This window comes from Heloderma suspectum, chromosome 4 (assembly GCF_057233095.1).
Source record: "Heloderma suspectum isolate Gila_16-S chromosome 4, 16-S_ref, whole genome shotgun sequence".
In the NCBI taxonomy this organism is placed as follows: domain Eukaryota; kingdom Metazoa; phylum Chordata; class Lepidosauria; order Squamata; family Helodermatidae; genus Heloderma; species Heloderma suspectum.
Window position 1 is genome coordinate 46091318 of NC_139461.1, and position 21475 is coordinate 46112792.

Consider the following 21475-nt stretch of genomic DNA (forward strand, 5'->3'; position numbering starts at 1 on the left):
GTAGATCTGGTGGTCATTTGATGTGAAGTGGCCCATTCCAGTCCATCCAGCTCACTGACACCCAAAATGTCTATATTTCATCTTGACATCTCCCCAATAACCACATCCAATTTGCCCTGGCTCATAGATCTTACATTCCAGGTTCCTATGGTGTGCTGATCTTTAGAACATCGGATTCGTCGTTCACCACCAGCACCATCGGCTGCTAGCCGTCCTTTTGGCTTTGAGCTAGCTGCGTCATCACATCTGGGGCTAGTTGAACTTATCCTCTGTTCCTCCCCAGTAGCATTTTGACCATCTTCTGACCTGGAAGTCCCATCTTCCGATGGTATACTGACATATCTCCGGTTGTACTGATCCATTTAGTTTTCATGGCAAGAGTACTGGGGTGGGTTGCCGTTTCATTCCCCAGGGATCGTATTTAGTCTGACCTCTCTGCCATGACCTTCCTGACTTGGGTGTCCCTTCACAGTTTAGCTCATGACGTCACCGAGGTGCTCAAGCTCCAGCACCATGACAAGGTAACGATCTATGCATGCTTACTCAGAAGGAAATCCCCCTGATTTCAGTGAAACTTACTCCAAGTAACTGCTACTGTATATGGGAGAACAGTAGCATACACCAGACTTCTTCCAAAAACTAAACTATTTATTATTACAATTCACCTGGAAAACCTGGGCAGAAAAACCTGGTTTGAAGGGGGCAGGCGGGGAGGGGGAGAGCAAGAATAATTAAACTGAGCATTATCCCTTATTACTGGTACATCTATGCCCAATATTGGCCCCTGAGAAGAGTATGCTAGCCCAACCATTTACACAGACCTCTGCTGCAAAAGTGACTGTTTCACAGTTCACTCTCATTGCCCACGCCTGATGGGTCTTCTAGTTTGCCTCTTCAAAGAGACAGAACACATGTGCAACCTTAAAAGTACTTAACTTTGGCTGAATTGTGGCATAATACACACCAACAACCGGAGCAAGTTGTAGCAATGATGATGAGGAGTAATAGCAGCAATGGTGGTGAGAAGGTAGACTCACTGAAGGATGGGGTCCATTGAGGGTGTCTTGCCCAATGGCCCTCAAAAACCTGGAGCTGGCACTGGGTACATGTGTTTAAAAAATGCTGCCCTTGTAATTGGGGGCACCTTTTCAGTCAATTATTTTTTAAAAAAAAACAAGTCATCTAACACCGATTCATCTCCTACCCCATGTTGCAGCCCTAGGGTAAAATCTAGCAAAAATCCTAGTCTAGATTGTCCCATTCATTTCAGTGGATCTACTCTAAGTAGGCCTTATGTTTGATTGTACACCTGCATTTTTTTTCTTCTTCCCTTCCCATCCTTTTTTCCTTGTGTGTCCTGTCTTTTTAGATTGGAAGCCTGCGGGCAGGGAGTAGTTTTGTTCTACTGCTTGCATGTAAGCTGCTCCGGGAATCTTTGGGCTGAGCAGGGGATAAAAATACTTCAAAGAAATAAATTACATAAACACCATGCCCGCATTCCATCGTATTATGGATAAAGTACGCATCCCCTCCCGAAACTTTCACAACGATTGCAGGGAGCTGGAGGAAGCGATTCCTCGGAACCCCTCCTCCATTTCATTGATTAAATTGTACCTTGGAAATAGCCCGGGCGAGCTTTTCTCATCTCGCCCTCCCCCTCCGGCTTCTTCCCCTCCCCTCCCCCGCTCTCCACTGCCTTGTGACACGCACATTGTGAGAGCGTGTGGCTGGAGATCGGGCTCTTCCCTTGCTAGCAGCCTCTCCTTTGCCGCCGCTGCAGTAGTCATGGCTGCTGACGGGGTGGATGAGCGGTCCCCGTTGCTGTCAGCACCCAGTTCGGGTAATGTGACGCCGACGGTTCCGCCGTATTTTCCCGACAGCAGCCCGAGAGGTAAGGCAAAGCTCTCCTCCCCACATATCTCCAGCCTCCCTTCCCCTCCCCTCCCCGGGGACTAATATTTGCTGGCATGTTTGCCCCCAAACTCCTTCTGCCTCTTGGCCATCATTGCCAACTTAGCCTGAGGAGAAGAAAAAGAGAGATTCTTTGCAGTTTGTGTGTTGCATGTTTGCTTGCTAGCAGCCGCTTCCAGGATTTCATGCCACTGCAGAGCTTTTACCGGCGTCTTAAGAGTGGGGTTGGGGGATGAGTTTGCAGTGCGTGCACGTCTCTTCTCTCGTTTTCCTCCATCAGTCTTAAGTGTGCATTGTTAATGGCAAGGGAGAGAATCAATCATGCAGTTCTTTCACACCCTTTCTCATTCGTAGCGGGCGGAGTGGGGGCCCTTGCTATAAGTGTGTGTATGGGGGGAACGCAGGGTGAGCATTTGCTGTGCACATGGCTCCTGTGCCCTTGAGGGAAGGTTTGCGCTCAAGAGCCTTTCAGTCTGCATTGCTTCTGACTCCCCCTCCCCCAATTCTGCTGAATCAGGGGGTTCTCCTGAAAAGAAAAAGGAGGGCCAGGTTCACAATTAGAGAGCAGATCTTGGGTATAACTTATACTGCCCCCCCAATTGTTAATTTAAAAATCCACCCACCCGTCTTTTGGTTAGGAAGGGGGGAAAGGCCAGAGGCCTGGGTTGTGTTGCACGAATTAGCGAAAAAGAGTGAGACACACAATTTCATCACGTAACAACAACATCCGCAAAGATTTTCATAAATTGACAAGCGCTGAAAGGGCCCCACGAGGTTCTGGTGTTCCTGTGTATATAGAGCAAGGTGGTGTTTGATCGAGATATCACAAACGTTCCTGGCAGCTTCTCCTTCTGACCTGGAAGCACTTACTCCCATTAGACCTATACGGGCTGGCTGATTCTTATACTGAAAGGCACTCTGCATATACTCATGAAACATGTTTATTAGTATATCATAAATTCCAGTGTGGAGTTCTGCTATTGAAAGCAGGTTCTGATATATGAGGGATGGGCCTTTGCCCTCTGTCCTTATTTTTTGGTTCCTGTTGGCTTGTATAACTGATAGTGGGGAATGGGGGATGGATGTTTTTAATTTGCACCTAACTTTTATTTGCTGAACTTCCCAACTTGATAGGTGCATCCTTAAGGGTGGTAAAAGGGGTAGGACTGGATTTGGGCTCAATGGTATGGGAAAAGAAAGGTTTACAGCATGTTTACTCAGTAGTAAGTCCCACAGAGTTCAGTGAACTTATTCCCAGGGAAGTGTGTATAGGATTTCTTCGCACAACACCTGGTCGAACGAAGTCTTTAGTTCTGCTTATTTACTCTTTTAGGCAGGTCTCTCTTATTCTCAGAAACAGCAGGTAGTTTTTTAAAGAAACCAAGAAGGGCCTTGTCACCAGCAACTATATTTAGGTTCAGCTTTGAACCGTGTTTTGTGTGTTTTTGAAGTTGTAAGGCAGACTTGCAACAGACTGATTATAATGTTCAATAAACATGTGAGGGCTTGAACAGTAATTCTTCCTTTTTAATTAGAGGTGGGGTTAAGTTAAACTGTGAATAGTTAAATTCAGTTATTGTGACAAGCAGGGAGGATTGATTTTACATTCAAGCAATTTAAGTCATTATTTAAATCACCAATGATAATGGCCAATTTAAAATTGTTGACTTAAGTTTCCCACCTGTATTTCATCTATTTCCTGAACAATGATGTATATTAATTAGTTAATCTAACCACTAAAGCTACAATCCTATACCCACTTACCTGGGAGTAACCCTTATTGAATTCATAGGCAGCTGGTTGACTACTGTGTGAACAGAATGCTGGACTAGATGAACTTTTGGTCTGATCCAGCACACCTCTTCTTAATTCATTAGGACTTACTTCTGAGTAGACATAATAAGAGCCCTGCTGCATCAGACCAAGGTTCATCTAGTCCAGCATTCTGTTCACACAGTGGCCAACCAGCTGCCCACAGGAAACCCACAAGCAGAACATTAGTGCAACAGCACCCCCCCCCCCGCCCATGTTTTCCAGCAACTGGTGTACATAGGCATACTGCCTCTGATACTGGAGGCAGCATATAAGCCACCAGGACTAGTAGCCATTGAGAGCATCCATGAATTTGTCCAGTCCAGTTTGGTGGCCATCGCTACATCTTGTGGTAGTGATTTCCAGTTTAACTATTTGCTGCGTGAAGTACTTCCTTTTATCTGTCCTGAATCTCCCACCATTCAGCTTCATGGGATGAACCCAGGTTCTAGTAGAGAGGGAGAAAAATGTCTAGGATTGCACTGTAAACCACGATAAATTGCAGCTGCAATCCTAAACCAGCGTGATGAGAGCCAGTGTGGTATAGTGGCTAGAGTGTTGGACTAGGAATTGGGAGATCCGGGTTCTAATCCCCACTCGGACATGGAAGCTCACTGGGTGACACTGGGCCAGTCACAGACTCTCAGCCCAACCCACCTCACAGGGTTGTTGTTGTGAGGCTAAAATGGAGGAAGAGGATTGTGTAAGCTGCCTTGGGTTCCTTAAGGAGGAAAAGAGGCGGGATATAAATGTAATAAATAAATAAAAATAATAAACATTCTTATTAGGAAGTAACACAACGGGATTTGTGAAACGTCTGTAGGACTGCGGTGTACATTTGTCCTGTAAATTTACTGCTGTAAATTTATAGGGGGAAGGGCCATAGCTCAGTGGTAGAGCTCATGCTTTGCATGCGGAAGGTCCCAGGTTCCACTCCCGGCATCTTCAGGTAGAGCTAGAAAAACTGCATGTGGAACCCCTGGAGAATGCTTATGGAACTCTGGTTGAAAAACACTGATCTAAGAGAATATGCTTCTTTCTGGCGTTGCTCCTGTTTTGTTTTGTTTAATTTCCACTTTTCCTCCTATAACTCTCCTGCCTTGCCCCAATCTCATCCACATCCCAGAAAAACAGAGTAGCTAACAAGCCAAAACTTTTGCTCCTTGCAGCCCATGTGTTTTTAGACCAGTATTGTGCTAAGAACTTTCCAGAAGCAAGGACAGATAGTAACTGGTCAGAGCATTTTATTGTCATAAGGCGAAAAGGAAATGTCCTTGTTTGTGAGTATATAGAGTAAATAATCATAACTGGAGAACTGAGCACATTGCAGAGCTTGTATAGCAAAAGAAAAGTATAGCCAAAGAAAATAGCAATAGTAGTATACAGGATCATCTGGGTGGGCTCAGTGGATGCTCTTCCTAATAAGATAGAGGATAGATGCATCTTCTAGAGCCAGGAGCTGGCTTCCAGTGCCTTTTATGACTTGCTAGTCCCTGACCCCCAGCTTCAAGCCCATCCTAATGATATATAGCCTGATATGCCATAGTTAAAATGCTTGGCCTCAGAACTATATGTTTCCCATGGTTCTTAATTTTCATAGAAAAGCACTTTTAATTCTCTTTGAGGGCTTGAGACTGATTCAGTTTTAAGAAATTATGTAGACGGGTCTTACATGGTTGTATTCAAATTTGCTTTTTAGTAAGGCTACCTTTTTTAACAGAGATAAAATATTTAAGTATTTGTAAAAAAAAAAAAAAAAGCAATTATTTAAATTCCCTAAAACATGTATTAAAAATACTTTAAGAGTTGGCAGTTTTTAGGCACCCATATGGCAAGTGCCTGGCCCCAAAGAAAACCCTCTGGAGTATAATAGTACTCTGAGGGCACAATTCTATGCATACTGGCTGCGGCATGCTGGGAGTTGTAGGCCTTTTCTCTGTCTAAACGTGCATAGGATTGTGCCCCTAGAGTGCAATCCTATAATGTCTACTCATAGCTAAGTCCCACTGAGTTAAATGAGGCTTACTTGCAGGTAAATGAGTATAAGATTGCATAATAACAGAAGTAAATTAAATAAAAATCCCTGTAGTCTTCAAGAGATAGAGGTGATCAAAGCCATTTATAGCCCACTATTTAGGGCTGGATGTTTGGCAAGTAAATATTTGCAATTTGATCTCAGCCAAAAAGTTAAGCAGTTTTTGAGTTACATTGGTCTTAGTGGGAGTGAGTTAAGCATGCACTCAATTTTTCCCACTGAAATCAGTGGAGCCTAATGCGCTTAACTTTGGGTGGATCAAATTCTAATAAAATGGGTCAGATGTTTTATTAATATATCACAAGGTAACAATGAATACTGAGACTTCATTTTAACCTGAAAGCACATGAAAAAATAACATCTTAATATATAACATGTAAATAAAGTGCCTGTCATCTTTCGAAATTGATTTCCAAATTTATGGATTAAATTTGCAAATAAAAACAAAGATGATAAATACAAAACTACAAAGAGCATATGCACAATACAAGGAAAGGGTACAGAGATAATTGGTGAAATGTGATATAATCTCTCTGTGAGACAGCAGTGACAGTCCTCCTGGGATAGGAAATTCTCTGATAGTAAAAGCCTCTATACAGCCAGGCTGATCTAGTAAATATGTAAGTTACTGGGAGCTGCACCCGCATGTGTAGCACACAAAAGGACTTCTTCATTCTTATCAGTGGGACGGGTGACACTTTACAGGGATAATCTGAGCACCTGAGGGTGCCTTATATGCCTTGAAGCTCCATAAATCTTTGAATTAGAGCCTATGTGTGTGTCTTTTAAGACTGTGTCTTTTAAGACTTTTTTGCATGGGCCAAATCCTGTATCATGATGTTAGTATAGTTTATCTCAGGTTTTCATTCAAGATACTGGGTTAGATCCAGACTTAGTCATGTTTAGAATATTTACTTATTTATATACCACCTTATCTGCTACAAAGCCATCAAGGCAGTTTACAATTTTAAACAATCAAATCTTAAAACAATAAAAACAAGGACTTTAAAAACAATACAAACATTAAAACTACAGATCTTTAAAAGGCTAAATTGAAAAGGTGCATCTTCACACCCTTCCTAAAGGCCAAAGGGCTTTGTTTCCAGTCCCCTGATCATCTTTGTTGCCCTCCTCTGAACCCTCTCCAGTTTGTCTGCATCCTTCTTAAAGTGTGGTGCCCAGAAATGGACCCAGTACTCCAGGTGAGGCCTAACCAGTAGAGGGGAACTAGTACTTCACGGGATTTGAAGCTATGCTTCTATTAATGCAGCCCAAATTAGCTTTTTTGCAGCCACATCACATTGTTGGCTCATATTCAGCTTGTGATGTCATAACTTTGGGCCTTTAGGAAGGGTGTGTAGGATTGCTCTTTAATTCTGGATTAATTGATTTCTCAAAAGTTATAGCTATCTAAAAAGAAACCTTAAACCATACTAAAAAGGTTCTGCTTTCTATTCTCAAAACAGCTGTGAAGCATTTTCCCATTTGATGCAGCACCATTCTCTTGCCCTAATCTCACTGCATTGGGCAGTTGTACAAATACATTGATTAAGATTAATTGGAGGACTGTCTGTCACATCATTTGTATCGTGACCCTTCATCCAAGGAGTTCAAGATGGCATACTTTGGGCTATGGCATTTTATCCTCACAACAATGTCACGACTGAAGTAAAAACTTTGATGCTTTGACTTAGATTCCTGCATTGAGCAGGGGGTTGGACTCGATGGTCTTATAGGCCCCTTCCAACCCTACTATTCTTTGATTCTTCTATGAAAAACAACAAAGAGTCTTGTGGCACCTTAAAGACAAATAAGCACATTTATTTTTGTGGAGTATAGCCCAATTCATCAGATTCATGGAATATTACGGAGAGTTTCATGTTCATATACAGTATATATGGGGGGGGAGAATTGTAAACAGTGAGGTCAGAAGGGAATTAAATGCAGCAAGTGACAATGACTTTATTAACAGTGATCCTTTATGTTGCAGTTATTGCTGATAATACAAAAATCCTGACACTAGGTAAGCATATTAACACATGTAGGGCCTGTTCGCATGTAATAGTGGCATTCAGCAGCAAATCATGGGTTAATTCCCCAGAAGGCCATACCCCATTTATCTAGACCCACCCCCTTCCTCCAACCACCAGTCATTTGATGGTTTCCCAGCTTTTGTGCAGTTTTTCTCCATTCTAAAAGATTGAAATGCTTCTCCTAAGGCTTGGCTGCCAGTAAGAGCTTTAAGCTCAAATAAGCTGGTATTTGTTGGTATTTTGGGTCTTCCGTTTTGCCATCACCCCACCCAGCATGGAATGTGGCCTGAGAGCTTCTCCACAATGGAATTCTGGCTGAAAGAGTTTCTTGATGTAATTCCTGCCTGAAAATGAATGTTTGACTTGAATATGCACAGTTCAAACGACAAGCCCAAGTGACTAGCTTATCTATTCCTTGCGAGATAGTCATGAGTTCTACCTTGCAAGATTGGGCTCTGCTGCCTTATTATACATTATACAACTTTTATGTATATAAAGGTATTGCCCCACATGGTTAACTGTATGCAAACAGAAGCTTCAAAATGCATTACACTGAAGACTGGTTCTGAGGGTCCAGTTGAGCAATGTATCTTTCTTTTAGAAAGGATAAGCTTGCAAATGCTTTTGTCATCTAATTGCAACACTCTTGTCAAGGCTGTGGTTTCTCTGAAGTCATTTCAAATTATTTGGAACAGAGAATGCTACTAGTGGCCTTGATTGCAAAAGCCCTTCTTTGTGTGTCTTGATAATGAGATTGCTAATTATTTTAATGGAAGCATGTCGAAGCTGGCATACAGATGCTAACCTATTTCAATCCAATATCTCTTCAAGAGCTGCTGCTGGTTTAAAGTGTTCTGCCTTGTCATAAGAAAGGGCTACACCACACATGGATTTTGTTTAAGCAGAGATCCTGCTGATAGTGATGTGCCTTCCTGCAGCTGAGCATCTCTATGTACATCAAGAGGAAGTTAGTGGTAGGACAGCTGGTGTAACTACCCTCAGCTGCAGCAAGTGGATTCTGTACCATCATCTTATACTTTATATACTAACAAATTTAATATTTTAATTAGAGATATTAAATCTTGGGAATCTACAGCATTCTCAGGGTATGTGCCCTTCACATTTCTCCTCCTCCACTACGGCACACAACGGGGACCACTCTTATACCATGTGAGTCCACTTAATGACAGTGCACTCTTTTTACTGCCAACTTTTATGTATTCGGGGACAAGCTGCAGGCTAAGTGAATTGATACACTTGGCATTCCATTTCTTTTGAGTAGGGTATCCCACTTTTGCACAATTTGGCTTCTTTTTCAAATTGGAGAAGATGAAAAGCTTAACTTGAAAAATAAAACATATTTTAAATACCACTTAGAGGAAAATAATATGGAGCTCTTTTGTACTTTATCTCTTAATACAGGTGTCCCTGATAAAAGAAAATGTAAAAAATGGAATAGGGCTATTTTGGAGTTTGTTAATTTGAGGCTGCTATCACAGGTATCAGTGACATATCATGGGTTAATTAACCCATCATTAACCCACGGCTTGCCCTGGTATGTACCAGGCGCATTCTGCAGCCATTTTGAATATTCAACCCCTTATTGGGCTGATTGGGATTTGTTATGTGACATCCAAAGTTGGATACTATTGGTTAATTGTGGGTTAAACAACCTACAGTTAACCTACAATTAATAGGGGTTGTTTAACCCACAATTAACCTATAGTGTCTGGGTTTGTACATCACGTAACAACCCTCTATTGGGGATTGAATATTCAAAAAGGCTGCGGGATGCGTCTGGCATATGCAGTGACAAATCGTGTGTTAATTAACCCATGATTTTATGCTGTAATGTGTGAACAGCCCCACAAGGAATTATGTGTTGCAGCCACATCCTCTAGGCCATTATGACTATGTTCAAACAATTTCCAGAGGGGTAGTCCATGGTGGTCTGCTGCTTTCTGGCACCTTAAAGAGTAACAATTTTTATGGCATAAGCTTTCATGAGTTGCCATCTACTTCATCAGATGCATGAAGTGGTAATACTAAATTCCAACTATATATACATGCATGGTAGAGGGCAGGGATCATGAACAGTGAGGTCGAAGAGAAATTAAATGCAGAAAGAGCAGCCAGTGGCAGGTGCCTTATTAACAGTGGCCATTCACAAAACAGTTGTTGGGTAATAACACAGACATCCTTGCATTCATGATTAACACATGTATGATTAAAAAACATTTGTCCCTGTTCAATCTACAGGAGATAGAGTTGAACCTCTTGATGAACTGTAGTTCATCTGATTCACATTGTAATCTGTTTTTGGAATCAACTATTAGTGGCCCTTGGGCCATTTCTAGTAGGCCTTATTGCCAACCTTGAGACAACAGAGATGTAACATCTATGCTAGGGGTGGGGAACCATTTTTAGCCTGAGGGCTGAATTCATTTTTGGAGAAACTCTCAGCAGTCACATTCCAGGGGTGAGGGCAAAGAGGGCAGAGACGAAGGCAAAAGGGTGGGGGCAAAAATACCAGCATATTGTAGCATAAAGCCCTTACTTACTGCTAGTAACTACTGTAAGCCTTAGAATATGCATTTCAACCTTTTAGAATGGGGAAAACATTGCCAGGAAACCACCAAACGACTGGTGGTTGAACCAGGGGAAGGGGGCATGGTCATCTGAGGAGGCCGCTTTAGGACCTCAGGCTGGCTGAATTTGGCCCCTGGCTTGAGGTTCCCTACCTCTGATTTATGGTAATGAACTTGCTGGCAGACCAGAGTTAGGGGATAAACTGTTAGCCCTCTATCATCTCCGTCTCAGCGTGGCTCTTTGGGAACCTTGTTGTTGACCAGGGCACAATAAGCTATTGGGTCTTGAACTCCTGCACTGTTCACAGGAAGAGAACTGTTAAATGTGAGGAAGGAATAGAAGGATGGAATCTACTTTGAAAGAGAAGTAATAATTGTGCACTGTATGTCCATATGAAACTGGACATGTTCTTTCCCTTCCTAAGATGTTTCTGTCCATCACATGGCATCAACAACCTCTACTGCATATACAAAGCAGGAGAGGGCATGGGAAATCCCTACAAGATCTCACTGAATATGATCTTCCATGGAAGAAAAACATTGTTTACCCCTGTTCTTAAAGTGTGTGCACCCATTACAGAAATAAGGCACACATTCTTGAAAAGTCTCTATAGAAGTGCCTAACACTTTTTTGCTTATTTTAATATGAACATTAAAGTCACTCTTACATCTCTGCTGGGTGAGAATTTTGAGCAGGTGCTTGTTCCAAGGTCAGATTTTCCAAGATAAAAATAAAGACTGAGCAAACCGTTAAACTTGGTAAACGTTATATATATTGACTGTGCATGCGCTACCCTGCCTGTGGGATGGGATAGCGTATAAATATAGTGAGAGAGACGGTGCATGTGCTATCCCGCCCGTATGACAGCAGAGAGCCACTGTCTAACCAGTCTTTGCTTTCAGACTGTTTCTGCCTCTGCTATGTATCTTTCATTGCACAAAGTAAAACGATTAGAGGGCTGTCATCTCAACACAAGGCGGCAACTTCAGTATTATGGACTGGAGGGGAAGTTCCATTAAAAAGAACTGAACCTCCTTGCTCACTTGTTCTGGTTCTCCAAACTTATCTTTATTTAAGCTGGCTGGAGAGAAGAGAGCCTGCCAAGAGAGTCATGTCATGACTCAGATTCCTTTGCTTGTATAGAAGAAAAACAAGTCCCTCCCTGTGCTGGCAATTTTGTTGGAGCTATTTTCTCCCAGCCCAGGCTTTGCAGCTAGACTCCTGGCTGCCTGTTGGCTTCTCTTTCCCCCTTCAAAGGTAAACACAATAGCTGCCTCTTGGGCTGAGAGAAAACAGCCCATCACCTGCATAGTTGTACCTGCAGATGAGGCAGTTTGCGTTATCGCATGACTCATTGGCTTAATTCAGATGTCATGCCAAACCATGGTTAAGGAATCTTAGCCGTGGTTTGGTGTGAAGTCTGAGGCAAACCATGGTTTGTGATCAGCCACAGAATGAAGGAGCAGGGTTTGCAAAGCATAGTCTGTGCTATCAGAATATTTCCCTGAAATAGAAAAGTGAAAAAATAAATAACTTTGAAATAAATTCATAACTCTGGTGTGAATTCACAACCCATAGTTAGGACTGTTGCTCTACTTCCAGAGGTAACAGCACCTATACTGTTGTGTGTCTTAACAGGTGGGAACTGAAAGCCAACAAACTACCCTAAACCATGGTTTGCCTGTTGTACATTTGGAAGTTCAAACCATGTTTTGGAGTTCTGATCTATGGCTACAATGTGAGGCCACCCTGCGCGCACACTTCCCACCTGCCTAAGTGCTGCTGGCTTGAACTACATGTAATGGATAATTTCAGCCTGGCTGAATCTCTGCTTCTCTGACCAGTTTAGAAGACCTTCACTCCCAGCTGGATGGCAGCGTCTCAATTCTAAGTTCATTTCAATTCATCAATCTTCATTCCTTAATGCATTCCTGAGGGGATGAAGAGACTGTAGTTCACTTTTTTGGTAGTGTGGAAAGGTCTTCCCGAGTTACGTTCAACTCAGGGGTGCATAACTTGTGGCCCTCCAGATGTTGTCGGACTGTGCCATTGTCTGTACTCCATTTCCTGTGGTCTGAATAAGGACAAAGGTTTTTTTTTTATTTTATTGTCACATTACGTATGTTAGTAGGCCCACCTTTGCAATGATGTCTGTGTTATGACACAACAGCACTTTGTTAATGGCAGCTGTTAAGGTGATCATCACTGCTTGTAGTTTTTGCATTTCATTTCCCTCTAACAACGCAGTTTATAAATTTCTCCCACACCCCAGTATGTATATATAAATCTGCCAGTTTGAGGTTAATGATTCATGCACCTGATGAAGGGGACAGTGTCCACAAAACCTTATGCCAGAATAAATGTGTTAGCCTTTAGTGTGCCACAAGGCTTTATTATTTATTGTCGAAAGGGTTCTTGCCTTCTAGAGGTGCCTCCATCTATTTCCTAACCACCCTGTACCAGTTACCTGCAATTTCTCTAACAAAAGGTATGATTGGCAGCTTTAAGCAATCATTCTGCTCCCACCTTAACCCTCTCTTGTCCAAAGCCCAGACTCCTTCATAGTAATCCAGTAGTAATCCTAAAACATGCTACTTAATAGTATGATTGACACCTCACAATTTGGACAAAACTAAAATTGGAGATAACAGCAACTGCAGTTTCTCCTGGCCCTTCCTTCTGTGACCCTGTCGCCCTTACTCATCTGTCATGAAGAGCAGGACTCTAGGTGTACCATCCAGAAGTGACAGAAAGGTGGAAGAAAGAACCATAGAGCAAACAAGTGGGAGGAGCCATAGGTTCATTTTCTTCAGCTTTAGTATGAGACTTGAAAGCCTATGTTCAGTTGTGAGGTGGAAACAAGCTTTTATTGGTCTTTTCCTGTCTCAGAAGTAGGGACTGTATTCATTACATTCACGCATCATCGTAGGGAACCTGAGTAAAAGCAAAAGATCCTGGCTAAAGAAAGCTAAGAACCTAAGAGCCATCTTGGATCACAGCAAGGGTCTATCTCATTCAGCATTGTGTTCACACAGTACCCAACTAGCTGCCAACGGGAAACCCACAAGCAGGACATGAGTGCAACAACGTCCTCCTGCCCATGTTATCCAGCAACTGGTCTACAGAGGCAAACTGTCTCTGATACTGGAGGTAGTATATAGCCATCAGGACTGGTAGCCATTGATAACCTTTTCCTCCTTGAATTTCTCTAATCCCCTTTTAAAGTCATCCAAATTGGTGGCCATCACTACATTTTGTGGTAGTGAATTCCATTGTTTGACTATGTACTGTGTAAAGAAATACTTCCTTTTATTGGTCCTGAATCTCCCACCAATCAGCTTCATGGGATGACCTCAGGTTCTAGTATTATGAGAGAGGGAGAAAAATGTCTCCTTATCCACTTTCTCCACACCATGCATAATTTTGTACAACCCTATCATGTCTCCCCTTACTCACTTTTTTCTAAGCTAAACAGTCCTGCAGATTGTCACCTTACAGGGGGGTGCTCTAGCCCCTTGATCATAATTTGTCATTTCCTGCGGTTTTTCCAATTCTACAGTATCTTTTTTAGGTGTGGTGACTAGAGTCATCATCAATTTGTATAAGGGCAGCATGATATTGGCAGTTTCATTTTCAATTCCTTTCCTGGGTGAAGTTTGTAATAATTCTTGGATACAGCTTTGGTTGTTTAGAATGTGAAGCTGGGGAGAATATAGGTGTTTTATAATAGCATGGCTTCCATGTTTCTTGGAGGGCTGAGTGTATTCTTACCATCCTTTGCTTTACTCCTGACCAAGCAGGAAAATGTCCACCCATAACTTAATTAGATCTAAGATCTGTTTTCCTTTATGCTTGACCTAATTATTCTCCCTTCCCCTCCAGACATTTTGAAGGAATGGCTGATTGACGTCGAGAAGCAGCTATAAATCTCTGTAAACACTAGTGCCAATAAGATGAATCAAACTTTATTACTCCAAGGACGCTGGAGAGGCTTGTAGGTTGTAAAACTAAGACTTACTGGAGATGACTAGAAAGCGTGAATAAAAGAACCACTTCCATGCATATTTTCTTAGCTGCCAGTATACTGCCTTACAAATAAAGTATCTACCTATCTTCACATTTCATTTTACTGGCAAATCTTGATTCATGTCCTTGGAAAAGATGAAACTTCTACTTACTTGTTTCTCCCAATAAAGTCTTTTCAAGTGTTGCTAACGAGCCCCTCCAAATGCATATTTTAGCATGACAATTGTTGTCCCAAGATTCCGTCAAGCTTGGACTGACCTTTTGCCCAGTTTGCAATCCGCCTGGCTCAACTAAGCTAAATGCCACTGTTGTCTCCAGTGCCACTTGTGGTGACCAGGATTCCTGCTTGTAACATGTGCAAACAGATGGAGTCGGCGATGTCTAGCATAAGTGGAGACCTGCCAAAAACATGGCAGGGGGAAGAAGAGAACAGGGCAGAGAGGAGAAGGAATATTTCTTTTCCTTTTATGCTTCCTCTCCACAATCCACCCATGGGGGCCTGCAGCTGCCACTTGAGACAAGAAGCAGAGGGGCTCTGGCATGTCTCCCTCATTCTTGGCTCCATGGAGCTATCTCTGAGGATAGCTGCTACTGTTGTCCCTTTGTTCAAGCTAGGATGTGTCTGATTGAAGCTGAGGGTCTCCATCAGGTTTCCTTGGGCTCTGCTGTGTGGTGTTGACACTAGGAAGAGCCAGCATCACAGCTGCCCCTTAGCTCAAGCCAGGAAGCACCTGACTCAAACAGTGGAGCTTCAGCAGGTCTCCTGTGGAGCAGTGAATTTGGTTGATGCCTTGGATCCACCTCATGCACCATCGATCCTGTTTTAGAGGGGAAACTGACTCGTCTGGGAGGATGGGCACTAGAGGATGTCCATCCTTTCCAAGCCAGTTCCTCCTTCCATGTGCACCCTAAAACTGCAAAGGAGAGAGGGTTTCCCTCATAGTTAAAAGCTCTTGGGGAGTGAAATTTAGCTCTACCAGTGGGACACCTGAAGTCTTATGCCCTCAAGGACAATTTCATCCTTTCTCCCATAAATCCAAGCCTGAAGGGAAGCAAGCTTCACCTGCCCTTTCCTGTAGCTTTCCACCTTGCACATGTTCACTTCACTAATAGGTGAAGTGATGGTTATTCATTTTATGTCCATTTGTTTCCTGAATGCAGTCTATGGGCTACAGTGCTGGTGTAGGACATTAATTTCAGAGTCAGACAGTCCCTGATATGGAACAATGCAGTGACTTCATACTGATGGTTTCAAACCATTATTATATGGCCCATTTTCAATATTTGTCATACTGTTGACCTCTTGATATAGAGACGGTTAACCAGCTGCCTATTCTGGAATCTTTATGATAATAGTGCTGGGAAAAAAGCCCTATTTTAAGGGCACTTTTTGGAATATATTTGGATTCTCAGATACCAGGCAATGAGGAATATTGAATGCATTCTGACAAACAGTAGCTCTTGCCTGCATTTTACACAGCCCACACTAGGCAGTAGATTGCTCTGGTAGGCTACTTTAGATGTTATTACTCTTGTAGGTAAATACACCTGAATGAGAACTTTTATTGCCATATTTTATAGAAATGAGAGGTTGGGAATCATAGCCAAGGTGAAAGATACTTTCGCCCTTCTCTGATTGGCACTTCTTGGACTCTTTCTGTGCCAGTTTTTGTGACTTGCAAAAACATTTGCTGGCAAAAACTGTGGCAGTAAGATTGGGCATGGGTGGTTGCTTTTGATGTCTTGCATAAGATTGTTTTCTGAGCTTACAAATCATCATGCACAATTTAGATTCCTGGGAAATGTAGCTTCCTCCCCATGAGGGAGAGATTACAACTTAGTGGCAGAATTTATTTATTTATTTATTTATTTATTTATTTCATTTCTATACCGCCCAATAGCCGAAGCTCTCTGGGCGGTTCACAAAAATTAAATCCAAGCAACACACAATAAAACAATTTAAAATATACAGAACATTAAAACCACAATATAACAATACAACCACAATAAAACCTAGCAGCAGTGCAGGAGTTTAAAATACAGATTTAAAACAGCAAAGATAAAAATTTAGAAAGCTAAAATGCTAAAATGCCTGGGAAAATAAACATACACAGTCCCAGGTTACGTCCCTGATCTCGCCAGTTAAAAGGATCTTAAGTCAGCAAGGATGTGAAAGACCTCTGCCTGAGACTCTGGAGAGCCATTTCTGGTCAGAATACTTAGCTGGATGGAGCAACAGCCTGACTTTGTATAAGGCAGGTTGACAGTGTTACAGCCCCTCACATTCCCCTGCCCCCATCATCCCAACATATCCCTCCTTCCCTGCCTATATCCATATTCTGAAAAGAAAGAAACTTCCAGGAAGAGAACACATGCACATTGTTTTGTGGAAACTATCACGAAACTGGAAACAGAACTATGTAAGAGTTACTGAATATATGAGATGATAGGCTCATTAATACAGATATAAACTGCTCACTTACACCATTTAGGTTGGAGGCTTGAATTATGATATTATTTGTAAGCATTTGTATAGCACATTTCAAATGTTCAAGAGCTTCATGCATCGTTACAATAGCTGGATAAGGAATGCCTCATTATTCCCATATTGCAGTTAAGGAGGACTGAAGCTGAAAGAATAGTGGCTTGAGTAAGACCACCTAGTCTTCCAGGTATTTTGGCTTACAACTTGCATCAGCCCTAGCCAGTATAGCCAATAGTACGGGATAATGGGAGTTGTGGGCCGAAACATCTTGACAGCCACACATTGCCCACCCCTGACATTATGAGTTTACTTTCTTGGGCTCCAAGATCACCGCAGATGGTGACTGTAGCCATGAAATTAAAAGACGCTTGCTCCTTGGGAGGAAAGCTATGGCAAACCTAGACAGCATAGTAAGAAGCAGAGACATCACCTTGCCGACAAAGGTCCGTCTAATCAAAGCTATGGTTTTCCCAGTAGTAATGTATGGCTGTGAGAGCTGGACTCTAAGGAAGGCTGAGCGCCGAAGAATTGATGCTTTCGAACTGTGGTGCTGGAGAAGACTCTTACGAGTCCCCTGGACTGCAAGGAGGTCAAATCAGTCCATCCTAAAGGAAATCAACCCTGACTGCTCATTGGAAGGACAGATAATGAAGCTGAAGCTCCAATATTTTGGCCACCAAATGCGAAGAGAAAACTCCCTGGAAAAGACCCTGATGCTGGGAAAGACTGAAGGCAAAAGGAGAAGGGGACGGCAGAGGATGAGATGGCTAGATAGCATCACGGATGCAATGAATATGAACTTGAGCACGCTCCGGGAGAGAGCACAGGACAGGAAGGCCTGGCATGCTATGGTCCATGGGGTCACGAAGAGTCGGACACGACTGAACGACTGAACAACAACAACAACAACGTTTGAACCAGGCATTTGCCTGCTCATTTTCTTAGCAACTATGAAATCCCATTTCTTTGAGTTTTCTAACCATTAGAGGCAGCTTGGGAATACACCCCCAGAACTCTCTGGGAAGGCTTTGCCCTTGTGGTGAGGATTATTTGGTGTATGGAAGGACTGTGCAAGTTAGGTTGGAGCTCTACTCACAAAGTGTGTGCTGGCAGATCCTGGTTTACCATGAATGAGCTGCATGATGGTGCAGGCAGCTTGTTCTCTCTTGCTTGGCTCCTCCCAATAGCGCAGGTAGCTAAACAAATTAGAAATGGTTTGCTTAGTGTATCATCTGAACCTGGTATCCTTGCTTGTTGCTCTCTTTACAAGCCAGTGAGAAAAAAACTTGCTTTATAAAGGGAGCGACAAACAGGTTCAAACAACATACCAAGCAGTTCGTGGTTTGTTCAGCCGCTTGCACTAGTGGGGGGATCCGAGTGGGAGTGAACAGGTTGTATGCACTGGCACACAGCCAGAATCCTGGCTTATTATACTATGTGAACACTACCACAGTATGGCATAATTCAATTGTGGCTCTACAGAAAATGAAAGCTTTAGTGTAGGGGTGGGCAGAAAATAGATCTCCAGATCTTTTGGACTCCCAACTCCCAGCATTCCTGCCCACTGACCCTGCTGGCAGGGGCTTCTGGGAGCTGAAGCCCACAACACCTACCTTCTGCCCACCCCTGCTTTAGTGTGTTGAAGCCCTTGCATGCCGCTTGACTTTTCCCATGCTCAGTTATAAGTTTATATTTTAATGCTTTACCAATTCTTGTTCTTCTGGGATTTTTTTTAACCTTTTGGCTGAGGGTAAAATAGATGATAGAATCTAGGGCACTCCTTATTTCTAATTGCCTGTCAGGTCCCATCAGTTAGCCTACAATACTGTTTTGACTTTCAGGTATATATTTTTAACCATATTTGGTATAAAAGCTGATAGAATGTCATTGAGTTGCCTCCTACACTTTGCCTCTTAAAGGTTCTCTAGGCCCACTGCTTGTATTTGTTTACACTATTGCAGAAATGCTTGCAGTGTCACTGGAGCTGTTCTGCCACATCATATTGCTTTCCTGTGTAGTGATGGGATGTCCTTGTAGCTCCTACATTCTTGTGCTCTAGTTTTGTAACCATATGTGGTGCACAACTTCATGGAGAAAAAGAAGCTATTTCCGCATTCCACATAAATGCAAATGTCTGCAGTTGTAAAGTAACACTGCGCCTAGGACCTGGTTTGCACCTGTCGACAACCCATTGCTTTAAAAAATGATGGGTTATTGTGTACAAGCAGGTGCACTAACTGCAGACTGCCAGCCTCTTCCGCTTTACCGCACAACCTATGATCTGCTCCTTCATAGGTTGTGCAGCATGATATGGAAACACGGACCACTGGGTTGTTAAGGGTTAAACAAACCAGTGGTCTGGGTTTCCACATCATGCTGCACAATTTATGAAGGAGCCAATCATAGCTTATGTAGCAGCATGCCCACTTGTGCACAATAATCCATTGGTTTAAAAACCGATGGGTTGTTATATGCAAACAGCCCCTCTGTGTCACCTCATGTCAGAAATGGGGCTAGAAAGTACCTTTTTTTGAGGACACTCAGGAGTCTATACCTAAAAGCTTATTTAAATGTCCAGAAAAATCACATAGTTCAGTCCTCTCAGGACACTATTGCTTCAGAGAGAGGGCAGGTTTGCATGACACTTTAAGCCATGGTGGCTTATAAGCTATTCACAGTAGCTTATTTTGAAAAATAACCCACTGTGCCTGTCGCACGATCCGACAAATAAGCTACTGTGCATAGCTATTTTTTTCCCCTCACCCCTCCTCCCTCTGTTGTCTTCCCACCTGTCTGGGCAGGAATCGCAGCTTCCTTTGCGTGGAAATCAAATCCTATCATCCCTTGCGCCACTGCTACATCATGTCACCTCCCTCCCTCCGATTGGCTGGCTTTGCATGAGGGGCATTTTCTGCTATCTGTCTCTGCTGGCTCCTGCTATTCTCTACGCGGCATTGATCCCCACACCTCCACATCACCCGATTCTCATGGCCTTCCTTTCCGATCCCCCACACACACATAGCTGCCCTGCTTCCCAAGCTGGTTTTCCAAGCCCTTCTCTTATCTCTGACCATATGCACCAAAGTGGGGGTGGGGGCTCTAAGTCCTTGAATATTTGCTGGGATGGGGTGAGAATTTATATGTGGGGTATTCTCATGGGGAGCCACCTGTTGCACTACTGGATAATTGTGCAACTTTGATTTTCAGAGGAAAGTGCGCTGGAGCAGGTAATTTCCTTTGCCACGGTTCCCTTATTGCACCTCCTCCCCCTTCGCTTCCCCCCTCCTACTCCTTACTCCTGCCCTGCCACCCTAATGTCCAAGCCTCTCTCCACTCACAAGCAACAAAACACAGAATAAAAAGGAACTGTTTATTGTCATACAAAGTGGCATATTGATATTATTTAACTTGCTTAAAACTGGGGTCGTGAAATACTGCTTCACACCGGGGGGGGGGGGGCAGCTCTAAACCCTTGACTGTTTGCAGGAATGGGAAGAAATTTCATACACACGTTCCCCTCATGGAGAGGCACCTGATGCATAGCAAAAACCCTGCATGGCCGCTCTATGGGATCCGTGGGGATTGTACCGCATAGGAAAGTCTTGGGGAGAAGACAAATTTGGCAGTTTAAAGTGTGCTTCTCTGGGGGGCGGGGGGAGGTGGTTGGCAAGTGAAAGGGCAGCATGATCTGTTGCTAGGCAGATCTTGGAAACAGATCACACGACAGGAGCAGAACTGCGGCAGCACTTTTGAGCGCTCTTGCCACAACTCTGTAGGCAAGCAATTTAATCCACGCCGCACAGCAGACAACATGCTAACCCATGATGGGTTAAATAATTCTTGCTGCAGACTGTGGGTAACCAGGGTGGCTTATTTAGGGTAAGTAAACCATTGTGGGTTGGAAAACAGTTCACAGACAACACACTAACCCACCATGGGTTAAATAAACCATCATGGGTTAACATGCCGAACCCACTCAGAGCATCCAGTTGATTGTTACCCTTATATTAGATACTCCCTGCACATCAGACAAAATGGCTTCAAAAGCAAGTAAGTTCAAGCCCCATCAGTATTTTGACAAAACTAGGTTTAGGAAGCTTTATTGATAGTGTTTCAACCAAATACTGTTAGCTTCAGTTGCCTGTGGTTCTTTTTGTAGAAGAAAAGCCATATTAATTTTATCATAAAATATTAGTTTTCTTCTAGTTTGGGGTATAAGCCAGGAGGAAAAAGAGATAATTTCTTTTCCTTATTTCTGGCTCAGGGGAGAGAAAGCTTGCACATCTGTGTAATTTGTATGGTAGCATGCTTTCTGTACACCCAAGACTACTTGCTTTCAGATCCACCATTTAATTAGAGAGGAGAGAGGAAAGGTTGGAATTTAGTGGGTAGACGAATTAATCAGGCACACCAGAGCTTGCAGCCCTGCTGCAAGATGTCACTAGTTCTGCCTTAGAGCAATTTGTCTAAGACTGTTAGTGTTCTCTTTGCACTTCCTTTCAGAGGGGTTTTAGGAGGTTGAGGCCAAGATGACATTAGCCCTTATACTTTAAGTGTACCAGATTAAGGAATTAATCCTGAAAC

General features: G+C 43.0%; 1 protein-coding gene across 2 annotated transcripts in view; it reads left to right on the forward strand.

Moving 5' to 3' along the window:
• The first annotated feature begins 1699 nt into the window (after positions 1 to 1699).
• The window catches only part of PIP4P2 (phosphatidylinositol-4,5-bisphosphate 4-phosphatase 2), a 39825-nt gene continuing 20049 nt past the window's right edge, over positions 1700 to 21475 (forward strand). For both annotated transcript variants that reach the window (XM_084848017.1, XM_084848018.1), the window contains exon 1: positions 1700 to 1891. In XM_084848017.1, the coding sequence (XP_084704143.1) occupies positions 1786 to 1891 (106 nt within the window). In that variant the 5' untranslated portion in view covers positions 1700 to 1785. The remainder of the gene's footprint in view (positions 1892 to 21475) is intronic.